Below are 26,975 nucleotides of genomic sequence, written 5' to 3'. Positions count from 1 at the left end.
CCAGTGTTCTGGCCTGGAGAATTCCATAGGGTTGCAAAGAGTCAGACATGACTGAGAAACGTTCACTTTTCACACAGTCAAAGGCTTTTGCATAGTCAATAAAGCAGAAGTATATGTTTTTCTGGAATTCTCGTGCTCTTTCTGTGATCTGACAGATGTTGGCAATTTGATCTCTGGTTTCTCTGCCTTTTTAAAATCTGGCTTGTATATCTGGAATTTCTTGGTTCACACAAAGTTAAAGCCTAGCTTGAAGGATTTTGAGCATTACCTTGCTAGCATGTGAAATGAGTGCAATTTTGTGGTAGTTTGAACAATCTTTGGCATTGCTCTTCTTTGGAATTGGAATGAAAACTGAACTTTTCCAGTCCTGTGGCCACTGCTGAGTTTTCCAAATTTGCTGGCATATTGAGTGCGCAGCACTTTCAAGCATCATCTTTTAGGATTTGAAATAGCTCAGCTGGAATTCCGTCACCTCTACTACCCTTGTTTGTAGTGATGCTTCCTAAGGCCCACTTGACTTAACACCCCAGGATGTCTGGTTCTAGGTGAGTGATCACACCATCATGGTTGTCTAGGTCATTAAGATCTTTTTTGTATAGATTTTCTGTGTATTCTTGCCACCTCTTCTTAGTATCTTCTGCTTCTGTTAGGTCCATAACGTTTCTGTCCTTTATTATGCCCGTTTTTGCATGAAATGTGCCTTTGGTATCTCTAATCTTCTTGAAGAGATCTCTAGTCTTTCCCACTCTATTCTTTTCCTCTCTGTCTTTGCATTGTTCACTTCAGATGGCTTTCTTATCTCTCCTTGCTATTCTTTGGAACTCTGCATACAGATGGGTATATCTTCCCTTTTCTCCTTTGCCTTTCACTTCTCTTCTTTTCTCAGCTCATTTTAGGGCTTCCTGAGACAACCATTTTACCTTTTTGCATTTCTTTTTCTTAGGGATGGTTTTGATCACTGCTTCCTATACAATGTTATGAACCTTCATCCATAGTTCTTCAGGTACTCTGTCTATCAGATCTGATCCCTGATTCTATATGTCAGCTCCTTTTTAGTACCTCAAATGGCACATTTTCAAATCCCTTAACCATTCTTATCTCTCTCCTTTTAATGTACTCCAGTTTCACTTTTAAAATATCTTTAGGTGTGGTCTGACCAGTTTAGAGAAGAATGTTGTAAATTCCAGGGTATTATAGTTTTTTAATGATGTCAGGTATAATTAAGTCTTTTAGAAGCCACATTATTCTGCTAATTCATACTGAACCTACTACCCCAAACCCCCAAGTTTTTCTCATGGTCTCGTAGCCAAAACTTTCTGAAAAAGGGAATATAAAGGGGGAAAATTGAGAATTTGAGTGGCTGAATCTTCTATATTCTGGACTAGTCTTTACCTGGTCTTAATTTTTTGCTGAAATCAAGTCACACACTTCTATATTTGACTTTCTCTAACTATAATGAAAGAATATTGCTTCACAAATGTGTATCAGTTTTCTAACATCTAGAAGAGTGGATTTTAATCTGGAGTGCACATTGTAATCACCTGGGGAACATTGTCTCAATGATTTTATATCAGCTCCATCTCAGACTTATTAACTAAATACCACCAGCAAAACATGCCTATTTTGGGAAATTTTCCCAGGAGATTTTGCTATAGGTCCATGGTTATAAATTACTACTTTATATTCCCTCAAAAATTAATTTTTGAGCACTAACTTTGTGCCAGGCACTGTTATAATCATACATACTATCTGACTATTTACAAGCAAGAACACAAACATAATTAAATATACTGCTAAGTAATTAGGTAATCATCTTACATGGTCACTTACCTTTAAATACTTGAGTGGCCCAGCGTCCTTGGAGCTCTGAAATGGGCATAATGGCACCCAAGGGCTGGATCAAGCCTATGATTGCAAGAGTTGGCTTTTCAAGGTTAGGAGGGAAGACCTTTTTATACAGGGATACCTTGTTTTTGACTACTTTGACAGAATCTTCAAGAAAAGGAAATGCAAAGCTATAGCCTGTAGCAAAGATAACAGCGTCAATGTCATCCTCCCTGGAGCCGTCCTCAAATATGGCTGCTGTCTCTGTGAATTCCTTCACATTTGTTTTCACCTTCACAAAGCCAGAAATTATACGGTTTGGCAGGTCATCATTTACTGTTGGATGCTGACTGAAAACTCTGTGAATGATGATAAAGAAGGAGAAACGAGAGAGATCATGAGAGAGAGAGAGAGAAATCATTACCATGTAAATAAAATTCTGCTTTGATTGAGGTGGTTAATCAATATGCCAATAGTTTCCCTTTATTCATGAAATTTGGGAAGGGTCTAATATATACCAGCTTGATAAAGATAAGGATGATCTCAGAGTAGATGTTGGACTGTGGCAGGCATTGAAAGGGAAGATATTGGAGAAGTAAGGGAATAATGGTCTTATTTGAAAAGTACATGTATGGTTTCTCAAGGAATAATAATGCTCTTGGTGATATAATAAGGCCAGAGTCTAGTGGTTTCTATCCATATGTCAGAAAGTCTGCAGAACTGTATTATCAGCATCCTATTGAGTCTCATTTTAGTTTCAAAGAACCAGAAGGTAGACTTGAACCATCATTTTCCAAACTGTATAATGAACTACATGTGTATAGAAATCTACAGTTATAAATTGATTTTACATACATGAATGTGAACCTAATGAAGGAGACAGGCCAGTTATCACTATCCAGGTTTTATAGATGAGGAAACTGAGGACTAAAGAAGTTAAGTGACTTGCCTAAGGTCCCGCAGCCTAGGACTTTAGGATTCACATCAATACGGTTTTTTATGAACTCCCTTGAGATCCTCTGGCTATGGTAAGTAGTGTTTCCCAGAAATAGCATAGGATAAGGTGACAAAAAAATAAGACAGGTTTGCAGAATTTGGACCTTTCTAAAAACAGTCTGAATCCTTGGATACTGTGTTAACAGGCTCTGAGAATCCTCAGCCTGTCATGTTCAGACAGAGCTGGCCTCTTCTCAGGAACTGGTCTGTTTAAACAGTATTACTGGCTTGCTGCATTTAGCAATTCTTTGACTCAAACCTTTAGGTTTGTGATTCTGTTCTCATTCTAACCTTATCATTTCATCTTTCTCTCCAAACTCACTCCTTTTCACTAACAGTACCACAGTTCCACACTGTCGCCCAAATCACAGACCTGTGAGTCTCACGTCTGGTCAGCAAGGCCGCCCTTTCTCCTTTAAACGTCTTCAGGATAGTTTTACTCATTCTCTGTTTCACTGGGACTGCTAGAGTTGTCTTCAGGGCCTCCTGCTCCATCCCCCTTCAATCTGTGTTCTACATTATTTTGGGAGTGACTGTTCAAAAATGTATTTATTATTATGTCACTCACTTGCTTAAAACCTTTCGATGATGGCTCTGGACTGTCTTCATTCTAAACTTTTTATTTTATTTATCTCCAGCACACCTGGAGATGTCCCCAGGCACTCTTCTATCTCTGCCTAATAGTCTAGCCTAACCAAACTAAGTGCAGGTCTTACAGGATATTGTATTTCTTGCTATTCTAAGACCTTGTACTTAGAATTAGAATGCTACTTCCTTACCCTATTTGTTTGACTATCTCCTCTGTTATTTCATAAAGACTCAGTTTATTTTTGTGATTCCCAAAGTTTTGGATGCTACAGTTTCCATAATTGGGTCAAATAAATGGCTGAAAGTTTGTTGGGAAACACACTCTCCAAGTATCATCCCACTGATTAATTTCAAAGAAAAAAAATATCTTTACAGAAGAGAAACCTGGTAGCTACTACCAAATCCATGTGATCAAATTTAACATCATTAATATGCAATAACCTGTGGTCATTTGGTTCCTGATGTGATCCACCAAGAAGGCACAACATAACCTATGAGTATTTGCACCAGAACCATTTAATCTAAATATAATAGAGGAAGAACAACTATGAAAGTCCAACTTTAGAGAGTTCCTGCAAAACAAATGGCTTCAATTCTTAAAAAAAACAAAAATCCACGTTAAAAGAAGAGAATTATTTCAGATTGAGAGAGATTAAAGAGATATGACAGCTGAATGCAATGGTGTAATACCTGACAGAATCCTAGATTTTAAAAATAAAAAAGCTACAAAGAATTCCCTGGTGGTCCAGTGGTTAGGACTCTGCACTTTAAGCCATGCAGTGTGGCCAAAAAACAAAAAGCTACAAATATTATTGAAACAATTTGGGAAATTTGAATATGCAATATATTATCAATAGATAATGGTACTTTATCAATGTTCAGTTTGCTAAACATAACATATTATGTTTATGTAAAAGAATGCCCTTTTTCTTAGGCAATGTATGCTAAAGAATGTAGGGTAAAGTGTCTTATTGACTACAAGTAGTTACTCTCAGACAGTTCAGGTAAAAAAATGTATGAATGCATGCATGTATATATAGATACTATATATGTATGGATCTGTATACCTCCAGAAAGAGAGAGAAAGGAAATATAGTGAACTGTTAATAATAGGTCAGTCTAAATGAAGGGTATATGGGTGTTCATTATACTTACTATTTTACAGCAAGTAAATCTAAACATTAAAGAAATTAAAAGTTGGAGGGAGTAAAAAGCATTTAAAATCACCCTCTGGAAATGCCATCACAGTCCACTTCTGTGTGAAGACTTTTGTCCTTCACAATCTCCATGCATTTCTCTTATCATATCATATTCTACCACCTGTCTTCTTGTTAGAGTATTTAAAGAACTAGCTATTTCTCATTTATTACTTATGTGATCTTGGGCAAGATAGTTTCTCCGTGTCAATTTTTATATTTGCAAAATGGAGATCAAAATAGTACCAACCTATAGGGCTACTGTGAGGACTAAATGAGATCGTGCGTGTAACACATTTAGCACCGTGTTTGTCTTATATTAAGTCTTCAAAAAGGTAAGATGTTAGTATTACTATTAGGTCTTCAGTCTCAGTATTCTCAAGCCAGTTTAATGCTTGGCTCAGATGCTCAGTTGTTTGTGGGATGAATGAAGGATGAACTGCCCTCTACTACCATTTTATTGCTGCTGTTGGGCACCATGTAAAAAGAACTTGTACCTTGGAGAACGATAAAATGGTTAATGCCAAGGAGAATTCTAGATGGAAAATTACAGACCAGTAGATCTTGGACTTCTGTGGGGGCAAGGTAGAAATCTGATTTCTGACCCTGCATCTGCTTCATGTACAGGTAGAGGTAAGCTCTACTGTTAGCCTGTGGGCACAGCCCTTATACTTTGCCTTGGCCATCACTGCCAACTCCAAGCCTTGGATCATACCTGTGTTTAGGCTTCAGGCCAAACATTTCATGATTAAACCTTTGGTTAATCTTTTTTTCCAAATGTCTATTTGCTGCTGATTCACCAACAATCTTCTTCAGCAAAAGATTAAATCGAGATAAGAAAACTATATCATAAGGATATCCATAGTCTCCTACACGATTGACGATCCAAGCCCCTCTTCTGGTACTGAGGAAAACCTGAGGGATGGGGAAAAAATAATTTTTGCTTTTGCCATTCTCTGAAGAAATGGGAGCCCATTTTTTTCAAGATGAAGTTCAAATTCATTAATCTAGCTTTTTATTCCCTGCCCATCTCTTTATTTATTTAAATTTCCTGCCATTTTCTTCTCAAACACTAAGCTTACAATTAAATTGGTATATTCACTGGACAAGAATATATCTTGCTGTAAACTACCACTGCATTTCTGTTTAATGTCATTATGCCTCCCTGAAAGGCCCCCTATTCCCTCACTTCTCCAAAGCTTACTCCTTTTTAAGATCCAGAATCAAGTCTCCCTCCTCCACAAGATACCACTGATCATTCTGGCTGATAATTTTCTCTCCATTTTCTGAACTTCTCTAGCACTTATCACCTGTCCAACTCATTTAAAATCAGGGAACAGTCAAGCTGACAGCAAGTGGACGTCATTTAATCTAAAACCTTCAATCTTTTCTTGGCCTTTGGCGTTGTTTGCATTATTACAAAAAACATCAATTATACTGATATTTAACATTGTATATTCTGATTTTTGTCTTTCCGAATGTATTTTCTCCAAGGTGGAAGCTATAGCAGATACATATTTTAGCTCCCAGCATGTCATCATCACCACTTCCATTTATTGAGAATTATAACCCATTAGTCACTGTACTAGGTTCTTTATCTGTATTTTTATTTGATCAATAATTAAATACCTCTTGAGGTAGGTAATGTTATGTCCATTTGATGGATGAGAAACATGGAGAAGATGAATAATTTGCCTGAACTCATATAGCTACTAAGTGGTAGAGCTGAATTTCTAACCTAAGTCTTACCTACGCCAAAGCGTGTGCTTAAGAAATGTTTCAGTTATTTAAGGGAAAAACTGAAAATTGCAAGTAGAACAACAGGGGAGCTGGTCACTCTTTCTGTGTCATCTGCTGGCTCAAGTCCACATTCAGAGCTAATAGAAGTTTGGTATTCAGCTACTTGGCAAAAGCATCACTTTGTCTATGTTATAACACTCTCTAGAGATAGTTCCCAGGGTTGTAAGCTATTTAAGTACATTGTTTTGGGGCTTTTCTTGTTTTTTTTTTTTTGGCCATGCCATGCAGCAAGTGGGATCTTAGTTCCCCAACCAGGGACTGAACCCATACCCTCTGCAGTGGAGTCTTAACCACTGTACTGCCAGGGAAGTCCTTGTTTTATGGTCTTTTGTTTAAGTCCTCCTGTTAAAAGGTGACCTGTCTACAGAGGGATGATCATATACTTCATACGTGTATTCTCACCAACGGTGACCTTAAGCATGATCATAATTAAGCACGTTTATATGTCACAGTTGAACGAGCATGCATGGTCTTAGGAATCAAATGATTTTGTGTGCAGTCTATATAACTTTTAAAGTACAGGTTATAAGTAATGTAAATGCTCAGAGCTTCAGTTTAAAAGTTCTCAACCAATACATTATAAAGCAATTATCCTCCATTTAAAAAAATAGTAAAATGTTCTCTATGTATAAAATAGTGACAGTAATACATATGTCACAAACCTTTATCAGAAACATAACCACCTTACCTCCACCCACTCTTGCTGCCTTGTTCTTTGGCAATTTATGGTTCTTCAGTGCTTGTAAGGCCAAGCTTCTCTATAGCTGACAATTTAACAAGCCAATGGTATTAAAGAAAGCTCATGCCTTGGGTCCCTTCCATATACTTTGAACATTCTTTTATCACAACACCCACATACATTTTTACCCTTTATTATTTATATACCTGTTTCCTAATAAATGCTTATTGAACTAATTCATGGAGTAACATATAAAATCAATTTTGTGGTGATAGATGGGGATAAACTTGAGAAGTGTTATTGAATGGAGTTTCTAGGTAAAGGTCATTTAACAAAGTTGTGGCATTAAACTTCTATTGAACACATGCACACCCATGGAGGATTCAAGTCAATGTATGGCAAAACCAATACAATATTGTAAAGTAAAATAAATAAACAAATACATTTTTTTAAAAAAAGGAAAATCATTTTTTTAATTAAAAAAAAACTTAAAAAGCTTATCATTTTTAAATAAATAAATAAAAATAATTTAAAATGTATGTTTAAAAAATAAATAAATAAAATGTATGTTTAATTAAAGTTACTGAAGAACAACCAGGCATATAACTATGCCAAAAAAGTTATGATTCCATAAAGACATGAATCTTTATGATTCCATAAAGACAATGATGTCTTTTTCTAGGAATTTATAATGAAGATACTTTCTTCCCAGTTCAAAATCTATGATACAAAAAAAAAAAAAAAAAAAGAAAACCCTCAAGGACATAGAAATGGCTTCACAGTGGATGTTATTCTATGTTAACTAACTGTACGTAGAAGCTGGGGAGAGCTGCTTGCATGTGCTATCATATGGATGCTTTTCATACTGATGTCCATGTTGTCTTTAGAGGATTAGACTGCTTTTTTTTTTTTTTTCATTTGGGGAGTGAAGAAGAGCAAAGGGGGAAATTCCCCTACCAGCCTATGAGTGAAAAGTTTTCAATGACCCAGTACACTTTCCTTCAAAATAAGAGCTTAGCACTTATGCTGGCCAACAGGTGGTCCACACTGTGGATGCTGCATTCCAACAAGCTCTCCCAGCAATCACTTGGTCTTACAAAGCCAGAGGCACACTCCGAAGAAACAGCTGAGTGAGATTATGGGCACAGTCCTTGGTCATGTCTGAATTCCTTAGAGGGAGGCCAGATGAATGATGGAAATCTTAACTTGTAACCTGGCTCAGTCACATCATCAATCATGATGTTGCCAATTGAGGCAACACAACCAATCCCTACAATTTGCCATTGGCACAGATGGGCTGTGTGCAGGTATATATACTCTGTTGGGTCCACCTGCAGCTTCCTTGGTGAAGCAAAGTAAATAATTTTACTAATTCAAACCTGTTTGGCCCTGTGGCTAATTTCCACTGCCAGGTCCCCTCCAGAATTCCCAATGCCAATTACAATGACTCTCTTTCCAGTGAAACTCTCTGGATCCTTATAATCTCGACTATGGAAGTATTGTCCTTTGAACTTCTCAATTCCTACAAGAGAAGGAAAAATAATTACTGGGTAATGGTTTATCTGATTTACTTGTTAAATCATTCAATTGCTTTTGCAGTGTGTAGAGTTTATGCATATATTCTCCATGTGTTCTCCTTTTATTCAAGTGCACTGTCACCTTTTTGAATATTTTTGCATGTTTCTTTTCCCATAGCCCCAGAGTCAAACCTTGTGATTTCCTTATCATAAGTAGTCTGCTGAACTCAGGATCTGTTTGTATTTTGGACTTGTGGACTCACAAATCCAAACTACTTCAGAAAACCTCCATTCTCTTTTGTCTTTTCATTTTCTTCTTTTTTTTGTAGTTGACTTATATCAGTTCCAGATGTACAACACAGTAACTTGATATTTTATAGATTATGCAACATTCAAACTTATTACAATATTATAGTGGCTTAGATGCTCAGTTCTGTCAGACTCCTTGTGACCCTCCGGACTGCAGCCTACCAGGCTCCTCTGTCCATGGGATTCTCTGGGCAACAACACTGGAGTGGGTTGCCATTTCTTTCTCTAACAATATTATAGTATTTTGACTACATACTTTGTGCTGTATATTATATTCCTTGTGACTTATTTTATAATTAGTAGTTTGTATTTCTTAATCCACTTTGCCTGTTTTGCCCACCCCACCCTCTCTTCGTCTTCTGTAAATACCTACTTCCATTTCAATTGTAGTATATATGTTTTTTATATACTCTAGAGTATACATAGAATCCAAGTGCAATGCAGGAAGACCTGGATTCAATCCCTAGGTTGGGAAGATCCTCTGGAGGAAGAAATGGCAAACCACTCCAGTGGTAACACAAAGAGCTGAAAACTAAGCAACTGAGCACATACATAGTATTTTTTCCCCTCAAAATGAAAATCCAGGCCAAAGACTGTAATTTAACCCTTTCTTTAAGCTTTGTTTTCTTGCTTATAAACTCAATATTTCTGTTTGTTTCCTCCATTGCTAAAAAAAAAAGTGTTCATTCAGGATAAAGAGATGTGGTACATTTATACAATGAAATATTACTCAGCCATGAAAAAGAATGAAATAATCATTTGCAGCAACATGGATGCCCCTAAAGGTTGTCAAACTGATTGAAGAAAGTCAGAGAAAGACAAATATCATATGGTATCTCTTATATGTGGAGTCTAAAAAAATTGCACAGATGAACTTTTTATAAAACAGAAAGAGATATGAAAAACAAACTTACGGTTACCAGTGAGGAAAAGTGGGCGAGGGATAATCTGGGACACAGGGACTGGCATATACACACTACTGTATATAAAATAGATAACTAATAAGGGGTCTCTGGTGGCTCAATGGTAAAGAATTCACCTGCCAGTGCAGGAAACACGGGTTCAATTCCTGGGTTGAGAAGATGCCTTGGAGAAGGAAACGGCAACTGACTTCAGCATTCTTGCCTGAGAAATCCCATGGATAAAAGACCTGGTGGGCTACAGTCTATGGGGTCGCAAAAGAGTCTGACACAACTTGACAACTAAACAGCAATAACAAGGACCTGCTGTATAGCCCAGGGAACTCTTTTCAATACTCTGTAATGACCGGTGTGGCAAAAGAATCTAAAAAAGAGTGGATATATGATTCACTTTGCTATATAGCAGAAAACTCTCAAAACACAATATTTAAATCAACTATACACCAATAAAATGTTTTGAAAAGCCCTCATTCAATCTAATGCAGATCAACTCTTTTTATCCTTAGAAAAACTATAATCATTGTGAAACTAAATATAAAGCCTTCTAATGTTCCTCTAGTTCTCCATGTTACTGTTACCTCTACCTCCCAAATATTATTAATACAAGTTACCACAACATTTTTCAGGAGAATATGCAGAATTAGGATAAGCCTTATTTCATCCCAAGGTAGGAATCACTCAGACCATTCTTTAGGGACCAGGTCACAGGCATGGTTCAAGGGTCTTCCTCCTTAGTAGGCTACTTACCAGGGAAGCTTTCCAAGGGTAAGTGAGCATAGGTGTGATGGCCAGTGCAAACCATAACTGCATCGAAGACATGCGTCTCCTTTTTCCCTTCAGATTCCGTGACCACCTCCCACTGGCCTGAAGTGGGGAAATCAGGCTGCTTCTTCACACTGCACACAGTGGTCTAAGAAGAAAAGGGGTCACCACAGGGGACTGAAGCCACAGCCTATGCAGTGGTCATCTTCCCTGACAGGTCTGTCTTTGCAGGGGGTTACACATAGGGCAGATACCACATAAGAGGGCTAAGGCAGGGATATTTGATTTTCATACTCTACAAATAAGAACTTTTTTTGTTTGGGGCTACGGTCAGAGTGAGAAAACTTTCACGAGGCAAGCTAAATAAAACAGAGTTGGCAGACTAATGTTGCAGTATCCTCTCCTTCTAGAAGAGTACAAATGACTACTTTTCTTGGGCCATGCCTCAATTGGTAAAGATTCGGCCTGCAATGCAGGCGACCAGGGTTCGAGCCCTGGGTCGGAAAGAATCCCCTGGAGAAGGAAATGGCAACCAACTCCAGTATTCTTTCCTGGGAAAATCCCATGGACAGAGGAGCCTGGCAGGCTACAGTCCATGGGGTCACAAGAGTAGGACACAACTTAGCAACTAAACCATCACAACCACCACTACCTTGGTCAGACTGAGAAAACTTTCATGAGGCAACCTAATTTAAACGAGTTGGGAAATTAACGTTGCACTGTCCTCTCCTGGAAAAGTGCAAATTCCTAGTTTCATTAGGCCATGCGTGTGTGTATGCTCAGTCGCTCAATCATGTCTGACTCTTTGTGACCTCCTGGACTGTAGCCCACCAGGCTCCTCTGTCCATGGGATTTTCCAGGCAAGAATACTGGAGTGGGTTGCCATTTCCACCTCCAGGGGATATTCTTGACACAGGGATCAAAGTCTGCTGTGTCTCCTGCATTGGCAGGTAGATTCTTCACCACTGTGCCACCTGGGAAGCCCTTCTTGGACCATACCCTAAGGCAATATGATACCTGAATAAAATTTGGGCTTCTCTTGTGTTTCTAAGACACTCAATGCACTAAATGCCTATTCCTCCCCATATTCCCAGACATCCTGAGATCCTCTGATGCCTTCTTATCTCAAGTTCTGATCTCACTGTCTAATCTTAAACATGTGACTGAGCTAATAAGGCTCCCTTTCCTAACAGAGTAGAAAAACATCTCAGTGGCTCATGTTTTGTGTAAATGTACTTCTTTGACTCCCATAAATGCCCATTTTACAAGTAACTAGAAAGAAAGAAGATACAAGATGGGATAATCAGTGGTACAGTTTTTAGCTTTACAAACAAATACAGGTTACTCTACCTAGTCTAAGGAAACATTAAGAGTATGTCCTTTGTGCTTCTAGGATGACCATAATGTCTTGATGGACTAATGGAGATACCACTCTTATATACCCAAGTAATCCTATATTATTTATAGTTCCTCTCTATAGTGTTCTTACTTTTACACAGGCTGGTGCTTCTGCCTGGATCATCCTTTTATGCTTTCTTCATTTGGAGATACTCACCCTTCAACTTTTAGTTTGGTGTTACCTCCTCTAAGAAAACGTCCTTGGTACCTGATAATTCAAGCTCTGATGGGTTAAGTGTCCCACCTCTGAGCTGCAATGGATCTCGGAGCACTTATCACCCTGTCACTCTGTATTTTTATTAATTATGCTTCCAATGAAATTTTCACTTTTCTGTCTCTTTAACTAGACTGTTAAATCACTGTTTTTTCTTTTGTTGGTTTTTTTTTTTTTTTTTTTTTTTTTTGGTATTTGTTTCTTCACTGCTTAATGTGGTAACAGACCTAGTGTTTTTAACAAGTGAAGAGAAGCACCACTAGGCTGTAAATGACTGACTTTGGAAGTTGCCACTGGATATTGCCATTTTAATTTTGTTGTTAAATAGAAAAAGGCATGATTTAGTAGAATGATCAGAAAGTAGAAGATTTGGGCCTTTTGCCAGCTGTCAGAAATACTGGTTCTTTTATGGTCATGGCTTAAAATGATAGAACTATCATGGAAGATTTTACAGCAGGAAGGAACCAAGGAGGTGATATACTACAATCATCTTGTTTTACAAATAAAACTAAGACATATCAAACTTGAGGAACTTACTTGCCTGAAGTCACAAGTAGATTAGCAGCACAACAAAGACTAGAACTTAAGATTTTTTTTCCCAATTCAGTGTTCTTTCTTCTACACCAGAGTTAACTTATTTGCTTTCTCATAACTGTTCAATAACTAATTCATGGGGTTGTCGTGATCACATAAAAAACGCATTGGAAAGCCCTTCAGAAAGCATAAAAGGCTAAGTAGCAAGTTGTGGAACAAGTTGTGGCACCAGAAGCTTTCAAAGTGCCCATACCTGTCAGTTCTCATTTGTTTATTGTAATCAAATGATACAGAATGATGGCAATGAAATGAAGGTTGTACCTGGATCTGTGGTCAAAATACATAGAAGAGGGACTTTCCCACAGATATTTTTCAGTCAGAGAGAAGACACAGTGTGGAGTCTCTTGGACAAATACACGAGCACATGAAACAAAGCTGCACATAAGTACTGCCAAATGAACACATTATTCATTTACTTTGCAAACAACTTCAAACACAGAGGTACCCACAAAATTCCCTACCTTAAATTGAATGTACTTTAGAAGGTCAAATTCTTTGGCATACATCCTGAAATACTCCAGGACCTGGGAGTTGTGCATGAAGTTAGGATAGTGATCTGGGATGGGATAGTCACTGAAGCACATCATCTCCTTCGAAGTGTTGATGATCACTGACTTATAAATACTTGCCCTTCCTTCTTCAGGTTCTTCCTGCAGTAAATGAAAAGCATTCATAGCAGCTTGAGAATTAAGGTCATGGTTTATAAACAGCCAATTAAAATTTGAAAAGTTATCTGAAACACCAATTAAAAAAAAGTTATACATACATATCCCTTTATATCTCCCAGGATTTGCACCCTCATGCTGTCTCCTCCCCTTGAATCTGAGTTGTCTTTATGACTTGCTTTTGACCAACAGCATGCAGTTGGAATGATACTGAATGGATTCCAAGACTAAGTGGGTAAGTATTCTTGCCGCTTCCACCTGGGTTTCTTAGAAAGCTTCCTCTAGTAGAAGTCAGCAGCTGTGTAACAAGTCCAGCCACCCTGAGACCATCATCCTGTGAGGAAGCCTGAGCTAGCCACATGAAGAGCATGTTTATGAGGGAGAGATGTGCAGCCAGCCCCCAGAAGTCCTAGTTATCCCAGCTGATGTTCTAAACATGGGAACAAAGAGGTCATAGTATGTGTCCAGTCTTAGTTGTCACCTGATTAAAATGACAAGAGACTCCAAGTGAGAACTGCCCATCTGAGTACTAGTTTCAAGGTTTTTCATGTACTTAGTGGATATTTAATAGATGTATGCTGAATTACACTGAGAAAGGTACATATAGAAAAAAGAAGCAAATTTCACATTATGCATAACGAACTAACAAAATACATCAAATTCATTTCAAAAAGTGTTGAATAAGATATTTTTATCTTATAAAAATTTGTCATAAAATGATATAAAATCAAATGAAGATATTTATATTATCTAAAATAGCTATTAATTAGAAATCACTTAAAATGGCCCCTCCCTCAATAGGCAAATGGTTTAATAAATTATGATCTTAGTATGATGTAGAATTTGTCTTCCACACCACTTCTTAAGTATCCTGCTAAATTCAAAGCAGATCCTGTCAGCCCACTGCTTACTGGCTTCTACTGATTCCATGTGGGAAACCAGATTTCTTATTCTAAAACTCAGCATGTTGTACAATCCTAATCTACCTTATTATCTTCATTTATTGTTCTCCTCAATTAACTTCAAGCTTCTGGGTCATTAAATTGTTTTTGAAACATTCTAGACTCTTTTACAGCTTTAAAATTTTGTAATACTACTGCTTCTCCACTTGGAAAATGCTTATCAGTCATTCAAGAGTCCCATCAAATGTCACTTCTTTAGAGAAGTACTTCTTCTCCACTGAGTTAAATGCCCCCATTCAACCTCCAAGCTGCCAAAACTCTCTGCTCATATTGCCATCAAGGCAACTTAGAATATACAGTAGTCTACACTTGTTATTATGACTGTGAGGTACCCAAAAGTAGAGTTTGTGTCTTATTTTTTGTATTTCTGATGTGTGTGTGTGTGTGTGTGTGTGTGTGTGTGTGTGTGCGCCCACGTGTGCGCGCTCAGTTGTGTCTGACTCTTTGCAACCCCATGGACTGTAGCCTGCCAGGCTCCTCTGACAATGGAATTTTCCAGACTACTGAAGTAGGTTGACATTTCCTACTCCAGGAAGTGTATATCTTCCCAACCTGATACATAGTGGATGCTTAATAAATGATTTGAAATGAATTAATGAATGAATTATAGAGATTGAATTTGGAGACACTTAAAAATGTGATTTTGAAATCTGTAAAGGAACACTTAAACTAGCCTATGCTATAACTTTAAGTGGAAAAAGTAATAGACAAAATTAAATTCACATTGTAATCACCAAATATAATATTATGTATGCCTGGCGAAACTGTCTGCCTGCATCTACCCATGTTTACATAATTATACAACGTATAATCTCTTCCCTGTTATATGAGCATATTTTATTTATTATAAATCAATAAAACTTGAAGGTAGGAAAAACAAATTGATTTACTAAGGAGGTAGGATTTTTCTTTTATTTTTGTAGAAATATTTATACCACACCTTCATGATAAAAACCTTCAGCAAACTAGGAATAGGGGGAAACACCTTCAATCTGATAAAGAACATCTACAAAATACTTACAGGTAACATTATACTTTGAGGAAGGGAATGGAAACCCACTCCAGTATTCTTGCCTGGAGAATCCCATGAACTGAGGAGCCTGGTGGGCTACCATCCATGGGGTCGCAAAGAGTTGGACACGACTGAGTGACTAACACAACAACATTGTACTTAATAGTGAGAAAATGAACAATTTACCCATAAAATTGAGAACAAGGCAAGGACAGCCTCTCTTAACACTTCTATTAAACACTGTATTAGAAGTCCTAACTAATGTAATAAGGTAAGAAATGGAAATAAAGGTATACATATTGGGAAGGAATAAGTAAAGTGATTTTTATTTGCAGATGATATGACTGTCTGTCTATGCAGGAAATTCCAAAGAATTTTTAAAAATTCCTGGAACTAATAAGCAATTATAGCAGGGCTGCAGGCTACACTGGTAATATACAAAACCTTAGTGCTTTCCTATATACCAGAAAGGAAAAATTGGACTTTGAAATTAAATACCATACCATTTATAATAAGACTCCCCAAATTAAATGCTTAGGTAAAAATCTAACAAAATATGTATGAGACTTATATCCAGGTAATATAAAACACAGAAGAAGAAAATCAAAGATATAAATAAATGAAAACATAGTCTATACTCATAGATTGGAAGACTCAATATTGTTAAGATGTCAGTTTTCCCAACTTGATCTATACATTCAATGCAGTCCCAGTGAATATCCCAGCTAGCTTTTTAATAGATGTTGACAAACTGATTCTAAATTTTATGTGGAAAGACAAAAAGCCTAGAATAGCCAACTTTGCTCTTCGGTGTGGACTGTGCGCAGTGAATGTCTTCCAATGAGTACAGTATGACACAGGAGGAAAAAAGAGAAACTTCACAGTGACAAACCCTGATAAACACCATTTCAAGGCAGGTCGTCAAGGTTAACATCAATCAGTGTGATAAGTGTGATAGAGTGTAGCGTTCATATGATGTGATGAGAATGGCACTCTACCTCTAAGGTCTTCCTCCCCAAAATTCATAACCCCAGTCTAACCATGATGAAAACATCAGACAAATCCCAGCTGAGGGATTTTCTATAAAATATCTAACCGGTGATTCTCAAAACTGTCAAGGTTATCAAAAACAAGGAAAGGCTAAGAAACTGACACAGCCATGAGGAGCCTAAGGAGACACGACAGCTGGAACAGAGAAAGGTCATTAGGAAAAATAAGTCCAAATAAATCTGAACAAAGCATGGACTTCAGTTAATAATAATGTATCAGTATTGGTTCACTAATTATGACAAATGTTATCACACTAATGTAAGATGTTAATAATATCTGGACATGAGGTATATGGGAACTCTGTACTATTTTCCTAATAATCCTGCAAACCTAACACAGTTCTAAAATTAAAGTTTATTTAAACATATTGTTTGTAATAGCACATTAAAAAATTAATTAGTGGCTAGGTCCTTTTGAAAACAAGGTGTTTGTGAGGGCAGGGGTAGAAATATTCCTAACTATTAAATTTGAATTCATTCATTCAGCAGATATTTCTAAAGTAATAAAAAGACTATATTAGGGACTCCCCTGGTGGTCCAGTGGCTAAAACTCCACACTGTACTAAAGTAGAGGGCAGAGGTTCGATCCCTGGTTAGGAAACTAGGTCCCACATGCCACATCTAATAGTTCTCATGCTGCAACTAAAGATCCTGCATGCTGCAACCAAGACCCAGCACTGCCAAAACAAAACAAAACAAAACAAAAAACCCCACTATCTTAATGCTAAAAAGTACACATCTATCCTTGTTTTCCAAAGGTTCGAAGTTTCCAAGTAGAAGGAGTAGACCGATGCTTTCCACAGCAGGTCTGTTGGGGGTCACTGAGCTAAATGAATCACAGATCTTACACCTTATATGTGACAATAATCATATATTTCTATTAATTTTCAAATAATTAAGACAATGAAATATTGTATGTCCACAAAAACCTTCAAGCCCTTCTAAACACCCTACTGGATCCTTGCTAGTGCTTATTACTGTCAGCTCACTACTTTATATGTGAGGGCAGAGCAGTATCAGGTCAGTGAGTAGAAAAAAGGAGCTTCCACTCCTACATTTTAGTATTTTCTACCATCAGTGAATAATCTTCCCCTATACAGACATACCTTGATCATATTTCCTGCCAAAGCACATGACTTGTATTGAATAGGAAATTCATGTGAAAAAAGAGAATGGGGACATAGGGTAGTGTAATTTAAACTGAAGGGATCGGAGGCAATAGTAAGGGCAGAAGAACAGAGAAAAATGACTCGCCTTCAGTGGAAGGAATGAGAACAGTGTGGACCTTCTGTTCCTTTGACACTCTCTGAATCCCATGGGACCCCAGCTGTCTTAGGACTGTTCTCAATATTGTCTTCACACAGGGATCACATGAGGAACTCTCAAATACTAATGCCTGGTCCCTTCTCCCAGAGACCCTGTTTTAATTACTCCTCGTCTAACATGTAGATAAGGTTGAGATCTACTGATAAGAGGTCATGTGCTGGCCCTAGAAAGCTCAGGGCACCAGAGTTTATCCCATCCACCTCAGAAGTCCTTTCTCCACACATTCTTAGCTAAATTGCAAAATACCTGAGGGCTGGTTATATAACTCTGTTTCAACATGCCATCTAATATAGTCTGAGGTCCAAAAACGTTTATTCAATAAACTCTTATTGATTTTGTTTTAAAGATGCAATGTCATCCTCATTTATCACGTGGGAAAGCAGGGGTAAAGGCTGAAGGCCAAAGGTTTCCATGTTGGTTGTGCATTAGAAATAACTAGTAGGGAGTTTTATTGGCACTCCAGGCCAATTAAAGCCAGAATCTGGATGGGCTGATAGCAGTATTTGTTAAAGTTTATTAAAGTTCCCATGTGATTGTTCAGTGTGTAGCCAAAGTTAACAGCCACACATTATCAGTTAGTAATAACTGATAAAAACTGTTGAGAAAAATTTTATATTCCAAATTAAAATCATATGTGAATTATCTAGGTTTTCTTATGTAGGCATCTGATTTAAAGTGTTTTGTTATCAAGAACATAATGTGTTTATAACTAAAGAAACCTATTAATGAATTTAAATTCAGGTGACCTAGAGAATCTGAAATATAAGCAGTGGCAGATAAAATGTATATTCCACAGAAAATAAAGAGCGTTTATTATAGGTGGAAAAAATTCATTTGATTCAATCAGAAAAGAATATTTTAGCTGGATGTATTATAATTTAGCAGATTATTTAGTCACATTCAAAAGTTATGCTAGAACATCTACCCATTTTAAATCACAGTAAAATGTTTGTCATATGAGTTTATTGGTTTTATTAAAATAAAATAACCAGTGGTCATACTCAGAAAGAAGGAGCTTATAGAAAGCTAGATTTGGAAAGAGATAGCTGCAGTCTAAATTTAATTTCTTGCTTTGTGATTTTTCTATTCATTATTGAAATGTAGTATAAAAAAAATTGAAAGGACTTCTGGTTAGACCTGACAGATTAAACATACACTGACAACTCATGTCCTTCCCAAAGCCCCTCTAAAAGGAAACTAAAGGGCTTAAAAAAATAAACTCAAAACGACAAAGAAAATGGGAGATAAGTTACAAAATTTGAAAGATAAAAAGCAGATGCATGAGTGCAAACTAACTTAGCAGACCTGAGAAAATGCAATTATAAGTTGGCAGAGGGGAAAACTGAGAAAACTGATTTATATACCAGGAATTCATACTACTCAGAGTTGGAAACACTGGGTACCTCTGGAAATGGGAGTTAAAATGGGGTTAAAAACAAGAGAATTGATTTAAAAATCTGTTTAAGCAGTTGGTTTCCAAGAGCTTGTCCTTCTCACCATATAGCTGGGTTACAGTGCCTGTCTTACATGGCAGCAGTCTAAAGGCAGATTTTCTATAAAGGGTGAAATAAACGCACCAGGACGGAACACCACAGAATAGTAAAAGGCAGAAGACAGGTGGGTACTGTGTTGAAATCAGGGATAATAAATGAAACTTTTGCATGTTGAATATTGAGACTTCCAATCTTCTCTGTCAGCCCACAGGATGTAGGTAATCAGACATATATTGTCAGAGCGAGATGGAAAGGACTTTTTCTAGTGAATGTAAGAAGTCCAAGAAGGAAAGACTTACAGATAGATTCTTTGGGGGTTCCCCAAGACACGGCTTAGTCAGATCATTCTTCAGTGAGCACCACTGTCAGCAAGCCCTATCCAGCCTATTGACCTTTCACTCAGCTCTTTAGTGCCCTACTCTATAACCATGCTAATAAGTGATATTTCATTTTAAAATTTTGATGGTGGTTTTGATTTGCATTTCCCTGAGGATTAATGTTACTGGGCACTATTTCATTTTCCTATTAGCCATTTTTATATCTTCTTTGGAAAAATGTCTACTCAAGTCCTCTGCCCATTTTTTAAATGGATCTTTTTTTTTTTTTTTTTTTTAAGCCGTCTGTATGTCTTCTTTGGAAAATGTCTATTAAGTTCCCCTTTCCTGATTGGTTGTTTCTCTGATGTTAAGTTTTATAAGCTCCTTATTTTGGATGTAAACCCCTTATCAGATATGTATTTTGCAAATATTTTTCTCCCATTCTACAGGTTACCTTTTCATGTTGTTGAGTTTTTCTTTTTTTTTTTTTTTTATCTGTACAAAATCTTCAGTTTGATGTAATCCTGCTTTTTTATTTTTTCTTTTGTTACTTGTGTTTTTGGTATCATATTCAAAAGAAATTGCCAACACTAAAGTCAAGGGACTTTTTACCACTGTTTTCTTCTAGAATTTTTGTGTCTTCAGGTCTTACATTTAAGTCTTTAGTCCATTTTGACTTAGCTTTGGTGAGTGGTGTACGACAGGGGTCCAATTTCATCTTTGTGTATGTGTGGGCATGTACTTTTGCTAGTGTCATTTACTGAAGGGACTGTCTTTTCCCCATTGGGTATTCTTGGGTCTTTTATGAAATATTAGTTGGCTGTATACTCATCGGTTTATTTCTGGCCCTGAATTCTGTTCCATTGGTATGGGTGTCTATTTTTATGCCAGTACCTCTGTTTTAATTACTGTACCTTCATAATATAGTTTGAAATTAGGAAGTGTGATGCCTCCATTTTTTTTTTTTTTTTCCTGTTAGGATTGATTTACCTATTTGTAGTCTTCTGTGGTTCAATATAAATTTTGGAGTTTTTTCTATTTTTATGAAAAATGTTTTGGAATTTGATAGGGATTGCAATGAATCTGTGGGGCTTCCCCTGTGGCTCAGCTGGTAAAGAATCTATATCCACTTGCAATGAATCTATAGATGACTTTGAGTAGTATGGCCATTTTAACAACAATATTAATTTTTCTGATCCATGGACATAGCATATTTTTTCAGTTATATGTCTTTTTCCATTTCTTTCATCAATATTTTATAGTTTTCAGTGTACAGATCTTTCACCTCCTAACTATCTTATAGGTTTGAAATGACAAATGGGATTGCTTTAAAAAATTTTTTTCAGATAGTTCATTGTTGGCGTATGTTCAACTGATTTTTATGTATCAATTTTGTATCCTGAAACTTTACTGAATTTGTTTATTAATTCTGGGTTTTTTTGTGTGAATTCTTTAGGATTTTCTTTATATAGGATCATGTCACCTGCAAACGGAGATACTTCTTTCTGATTTGAATGTTTTTTTCTTGCTGAATTGGTCCATTAGGACTTCAGTACTATGTTGAATTTGAAGGCAATGGCAACCCACTCCAGTACTCTTGCCTGGAAAATCCCATGGACAGAGGAGCCTGGTAGGCTGCAGTCCATGGGGTCGCTGAGAGTCGGACACGACTGAGTGACTTCACGTTCACTTTTCACTTTCATGCATTGGAGAAGGTAATGGCAACCCACTCCAGTGTTCTTGCCTGGAGAATCCCAGGGACGGGGGAGCGTGGTGGGCTGTCGTCTATGGGGTCTCACAGAGTCGGACACGACTGAAGTGACTTAGCAGCAGCAGTAGCTGCAGCTCTACAGTTAACCTTCTAAGTATTTTTGTATCCATTCAGTTGTCTTTTTTGGAGGGCGACATATTTAAGAATTTAAAAGACCTATCCATCTAAGAGTGGTTATTACTTAGTTTTATATTTTAAATCAAAATGTATTAAACATGCCTTACTTTATATTATATTGTATCAATATGGTATCTTTGTATAACATATACACTTTAGAACTTTACTACTCGAAATGTAATTATCAGCAGGATCAACATCACTTGGGGGCTTATTTGAAATACAGCATCTTGGCACCATCCCCAGATTAATGAATCAGAAAGTACATTTTAGCAAAATGTCCAGTGATTCATTTTAATTTTCAAGTTTGAGAAGCACTGCTGCTGCTGCTGCTGCTGCACTGTTTCAGTTGGTATGCATTGAGATTTTTTCAATTTAACTAAAATTAAAAATTATTCTACAGCATTGCATACTTATTAAAACCTCAACATTTCCCAAGCGATTTATCATTTTAAGCCACTTTGTTTATAAAGTAATAGTGTAGTAATGAACATTAAAGCGATATGTCTCACATCACTACCTATGTTTCACCCTCAGTCTGATCTAACATTAATGAAGAGGTCAAGAAGAAAGGCATGTATCCTGAATCCCTGAGACCTATTACAAAAAAGAAAATGGAAGCCCTGAGTCCCCAGTGACTTACTGGACACCTTGTAGCAACAGTGGAATTCCAATATGCTTGGGATGATCTTATATAAATGAAACCCCCAATGAAATTACAAAAATGTGAGAGGGGTAGGGTGGGGGAGAAGGCTCCAAATAACAAGCAAGGAGGTGAAAGAAAACAGATCTCAAAGGAAATGTTGGAGGAAACCAGCATCAACAAGTCACACAGGTTTAATTTGCAATTAACAAATGTTAATAAATACCTCAGGTGTCACAACTGTGTAACTGGAATATGTGAGAATGAAGGTCTATTTCCACAAGCAGTCTAAGCAGCCACCCAAGAAATTTTCCTTCTCAAGGATTCATTTATAAAGTGCAAATATGTTTGGTGTCTAATACATGCCAGGCATGGCCTTTGGCTCTAGAATTATAGTGGTGTGTATGTGTGTGTGTATAATAGATGTAAAAAATATATGTTATATATAATAGACACAGATGTGGTCTGTCTTAACAGACGTCAGAGCATTACGATGAAATATAGCTTATTTATTTTCAAGTAAGCAGTTCATAAGGTGTTGAAATTTTGCCAAGAGTATCATCAGAACAAACTGCAAGTTGAGTTTTTAACAGAGAAGAAGTTTAAGCCACTTTGGAGATAAATGCTAGAAACCTGATAATCAGGTAGGATGGTGAACCTTTAACCAATTTCCTACCTGATCAGTAGTTGCCAAACCTGCCTAGGATGCTTACCAGACGCCAAATATGTGGGCCCCACATTTGGCCTACTGAATAACAACCGATGTGTAGCACTTACTGTGCCACTGTTATTAGTGATGACATAATTATTCACTTAACCTCCACAATAACTCTGTGACGCGGGTATCTCCTTCTTAAAGATGATAACATAGAGGTACAGAGAGATTTAATGATTTTCCCCAAAGTCACAGTAATGCTAGTTGGTGCAGACACAGGATTTGAACCCAGACTATGCCCTTAAACTCTACACTATGTTATGGCTGGGTTTCTTTCTATTGATTACAAAATATTAATTAACATCCTTCTCAGTCCACGTGCAAGACTGACTATGACCGAGGCAGGGGTGGTGTGCTAAGGGGTGTTCACCTGGATCTGAATAAGAACCATTGTCAGTTAGTTGCCAAGACAGAGGCAAGATGCACAACAGCAGGAATGCTGTGAAACCACTTTGAAGTAGCTAACAAACACTATGTTTGTCTTTATGAAATATGAAACAAATCTGGACACCTTAGTACCATTCAGTGGCTTTAAAAAGTGAGTTTAAAAGCAAACCCAGTGGATGTTGCTTTGGAGGCAGTTAAGGAGCTTAATATTCTTTGACAAATAATAAGCTTAACTATCATTAAGTTAGATGATACCTTAATATGTTAGTTGCAGGGCTGGGTGTGCATATTAAAGCAACAACTTTATCTGTGCAAGGACAAGAAAGCCTAGTTGCATGTGCCTGCTGCCCTCCTCTGAAGATAGGACTACTGATTTGATTTCTCAAGCAAAAAAAAGGCTCAAAGAATTTTTTGATTCTTTTAGGCCAGGTTTTATATCCTATTCAGGGACTGGAATTATTAGAGAATTGTTTAAAGTTACTAGGATTTTTAAAAGAAAGGAAGAAACAAAGAAACAAACTAAAACAGTAAGATTAGAAGAGGAATTCCTGGAAGGAGCTGTAAACTATATTCTAGATCACTTACTGATTAATGCAGACCAAGAGTAACCATTCTAAATTGTCTAGCCACTTCACATATTGTCATTTTGTTACACCCTGGTGTCGGGACCGTTATGGGGGCTCCCGCCCGGGACAAGGTCATGAAGAAAATACCGGGCAGGCAAGGCCGTCCGGGACCCCATCCATGACGAGGTCACGAGGAAAAAACCTGACAAGCAAGGCCGTCTAGGATAAGGGACCCTCCAGGTTGGCCTCGGCCTCTACCCCACCCTGTATCCTCCCCCCTTTTTCTGCTGCTGTTCTTGTTTGCCCTGTTGCAGATTCTTGTGTTGCCTGCCGAGAGCTCTCCTGCTCCTCTTTCACTGAATGAGGACCAACTTAAAACGCTAATTAATAAATCTTCTGGACACTGGTACCCTATGAAGGGACCAGAGATGAAGAAAATGCTTCAATTCAAACCCTTTTGCTGGCATTCTGGCTTGTTTGATAAATATGTGCTCTCATTGCACAAAATGCTCTTGATTGTTCCAAACATCCTAAGCACAGTATGCTAACAAAAACTATTAAGCATAGGCCCCTTCATGGGGTGAAAAAAGCTCCACAAATATGATAGCCACAAATGTGCCTAACAAAAAACACTTTAGATAGAGATTAGCTGGCGACTTCTTGCAGGTGGTTGACTTTTAGACTAAGAGCCTGTTTTGTGCCATATCTGCTGTTTCTGCAGTCCTTCGCATTTCTGTTCTGTAAAAATGTAATCCTATCTAGTTCCCATAAAGACGACGCTTATTAGAAAGGAAATAGATTAATTATAAGAAAAACAGGGTCGGCTACTGAAGTTGCTTAAGCCACACCAGGTGCAAACCATAAAATGTTAGCAGGCCTGAAGGCCAAATGATAAGAAAGACTCTTGTGAACGAAAAAGTATGTGGGTGACGTCCTGATTCTGTTGAAGGTCAAGTTGCTGTAAATGTTTTGAGATGACCTGTGTGTAAGCAATGTGCACTTCGCCCAAAGATGTTGTTAAGGGTATAAAGGGGCAGTGCAAAAATAAACTTCAGACTCAGTCCCGAGCTTTGTCTCACTCTCTCTCTCATTTGCTGACGCCGTTCATCCTGAGGGTTCCCCTGGATCCTGCTGGGGCTGGACCCCGGCACCCTGGAACCACGGAGATTGTTGCCCTCTTCCAGATAGCAGCAAAACTTATTACAGACACTCCCCAGCTTACGTACCATGATTCAACTTGTGATTTTTTGGACTTTACAATAGTTTAAAAGCAATATTCATTCAATAGACAGCATATTTCAAATTTTGAATTTTAATCTTTTCCTAGGTTAGCAATATTTCGTACCATACTCTGATGCTTTTGGGCAGTGGCAGCTTCCACCCAGTCACAGATCAGGAGGGTAAACAACTGATCAGTTTACAACCATTCTGGTTTTCATGTTCAGTACAGTGTTCAATAAATTATAAAATATTCAACACTTTATTATAAAATAGGCATTGTGTGAGATGATTTTGCCTGTGTAGTCTAATGTGAGTGTTTTGAGCACATTTAAGGTAGGCTAGGTGCAGCTCTGGTGTTAAGGGGTGGTTTAGTCACTAAGTTGTGTCCAACTCTTGCAACCCCCTGGATTGTAGCCCACCAGTATCCTCTGTCCATGGGATTTCCCAGGCAAGAGTCCTGGAGTGGGTTGCCATCTCCTTCTCCAGGGATCTTCCTGACCCAAGAATCAAACCTGCCTCTCCTGCACTGCAGGTGGGCTCTTGCATTGTAGTCAGTCTTCTGCATAGCAGGCAGGTTCTTTACCAAGTTAGGTGTATTAAATGTATTTTGAGCTTAGGATATTTTCAATTTATGATGGGCTTATCAAGATGTAATTTCATTGTCAATCAAGGAAGATCTGTAAATGAAAATGATCTCTGTGCCATTTTCATAGTCATCAGTAAAGGAAAAAAAAAGTGATACTTCTGTCCCATTTTTGCTTCCAGCCTCGGGAAAGAGGAATCTGCATAGAACCTGAGGTGATGGTTGCTGAGAAGGGATCAGCAAGCTGAAGTCTAGCAGGTTGAATCACTATGAAGCCCATCATATTTCCTGACACAAGATAAAATATCTTTTGCACCCAGTTACAGCCAGAGTTCCAAGTATTAAGGAACCAGGAGGTTTACCTGGAACCGCCACAGCCCTCCGATGTCATGAGACCTTTCAAAGCAGAGGGGCTCCAAGCCTTCTTCCAGGCAGCACTTGATAGAGCTGAGCCCACTCACACCTGCCCCAATCACAGCAACTCTTTTCTTGGCCATGGTCTCCAGAGATTTTCACGGGGCTGCGTTAGTGTAACCTGTCTGAAAGAAAGGATGACAAAAGATAGAAAACACACATCAGTTAACATCTTTCAGTAAGACCTGGCCGTGGCATCAATAAATAAAGGCTGAAACAGCAGATACCTTTGAGGAAGCCAGACACCGGTGTCCTCCTAGCCACAGGGAATTACTACACCTTGGATGGGAGAGCCCTGCGGATACAAGACCCAGAGCTGAGACCCAGAGCTGAGAGTTTGACTGTGGTACACCAGCAGATCCTACCGCTGCGATCTGGAGCACACTGCAATTCTGGCTCTTTTCAAAGATATATAAAGCAACAAACTACCAACACCAGCAATAGCCAATGGGGAGGGGCTGTTCGGCTCCACACCTCTCAGCCGACACCCCGCCCGCTCAGCCGCACCCTTTACCCCAGGTGAGGAAATAAAAAGTGGGCCAACCCGCTTTAAGCAGGAAGGATTAACCCTACAACCTCTCGGTTTTTCAGCTGCAGACGCTGGAACTCTCAAATACTCCCAGGGGGCGATCTGAGCAGCCTGAATTTCCGTCGTTCGCTTCTCCCATTCACTTTTAACTTCCTGGTGTTTGTCTTAAAGTGACAGGCGCCTACTGGTGAAGGGAAACTGTCAACACCACCACCAAGCAAGTCTTGCTCCAAAAGCTTAAGTGGAGAGCATCTGTCTTTCGGGAGATCTGATAAATCACTTCCGGGCCTCCTTGTCCACTTTCGGCCTCAACCCCCAAAATTGGATCTTTGGTTCTATGCTTGTTATTCAGTCACTCAGTCGTGTCTTACTCTTTGCTACCCCATGGACTGCGGCACCCCAGGTTTC

At 38.1% G+C, this 26,975-nt stretch overlaps 1 protein-coding gene across 1 annotated transcript in view; it reads right to left on the bottom strand.

Moving 5' to 3' along the window:
- LOC133040825 (flavin-containing monooxygenase 5) overlaps positions 1 to 26,716 on the bottom strand; it is a 38,341-nt gene extending 11,625 nt beyond the window's left edge. Inside the window, exons 1-8 of the mRNA XM_061121016.1 lie at positions 26,615 to 26,716; positions 26,266 to 26,333; positions 25,987 to 26,163; positions 13,259 to 13,447; positions 10,577 to 10,739; positions 8,463 to 8,605; positions 5,320 to 5,519; positions 1,831 to 2,183 (exon numbers count right to left, since the gene is read on the bottom strand). Coding sequence (XP_060976999.1) covers positions 1,831 to 2,183; positions 5,320 to 5,519; positions 8,463 to 8,605; positions 10,577 to 10,739; positions 13,259 to 13,447; positions 25,987 to 26,121 — 1,183 coding nt within the window. The 5' untranslated portion in view covers positions 26,122 to 26,163; positions 26,266 to 26,333; positions 26,615 to 26,716. The remainder of the gene's footprint in view (positions 1 to 1,830; positions 2,184 to 5,319; positions 5,520 to 8,462; positions 8,606 to 10,576; positions 10,740 to 13,258; positions 13,448 to 25,986; positions 26,164 to 26,265; positions 26,334 to 26,614) is intronic.
- Positions 26,717 to 26,975: the final 259 nt, after the last annotated feature.

The sequence above is a fragment of the Dama dama genome, chromosome 20, assembly GCF_033118175.1.
Source record: "Dama dama isolate Ldn47 chromosome 20, ASM3311817v1, whole genome shotgun sequence".
In the NCBI taxonomy this organism is placed as follows: Eukaryota; Metazoa; Chordata; class Mammalia; order Artiodactyla; family Cervidae; genus Dama; species Dama dama.
This window is presented reverse-complemented; position numbering and strand designations above follow the sequence as displayed.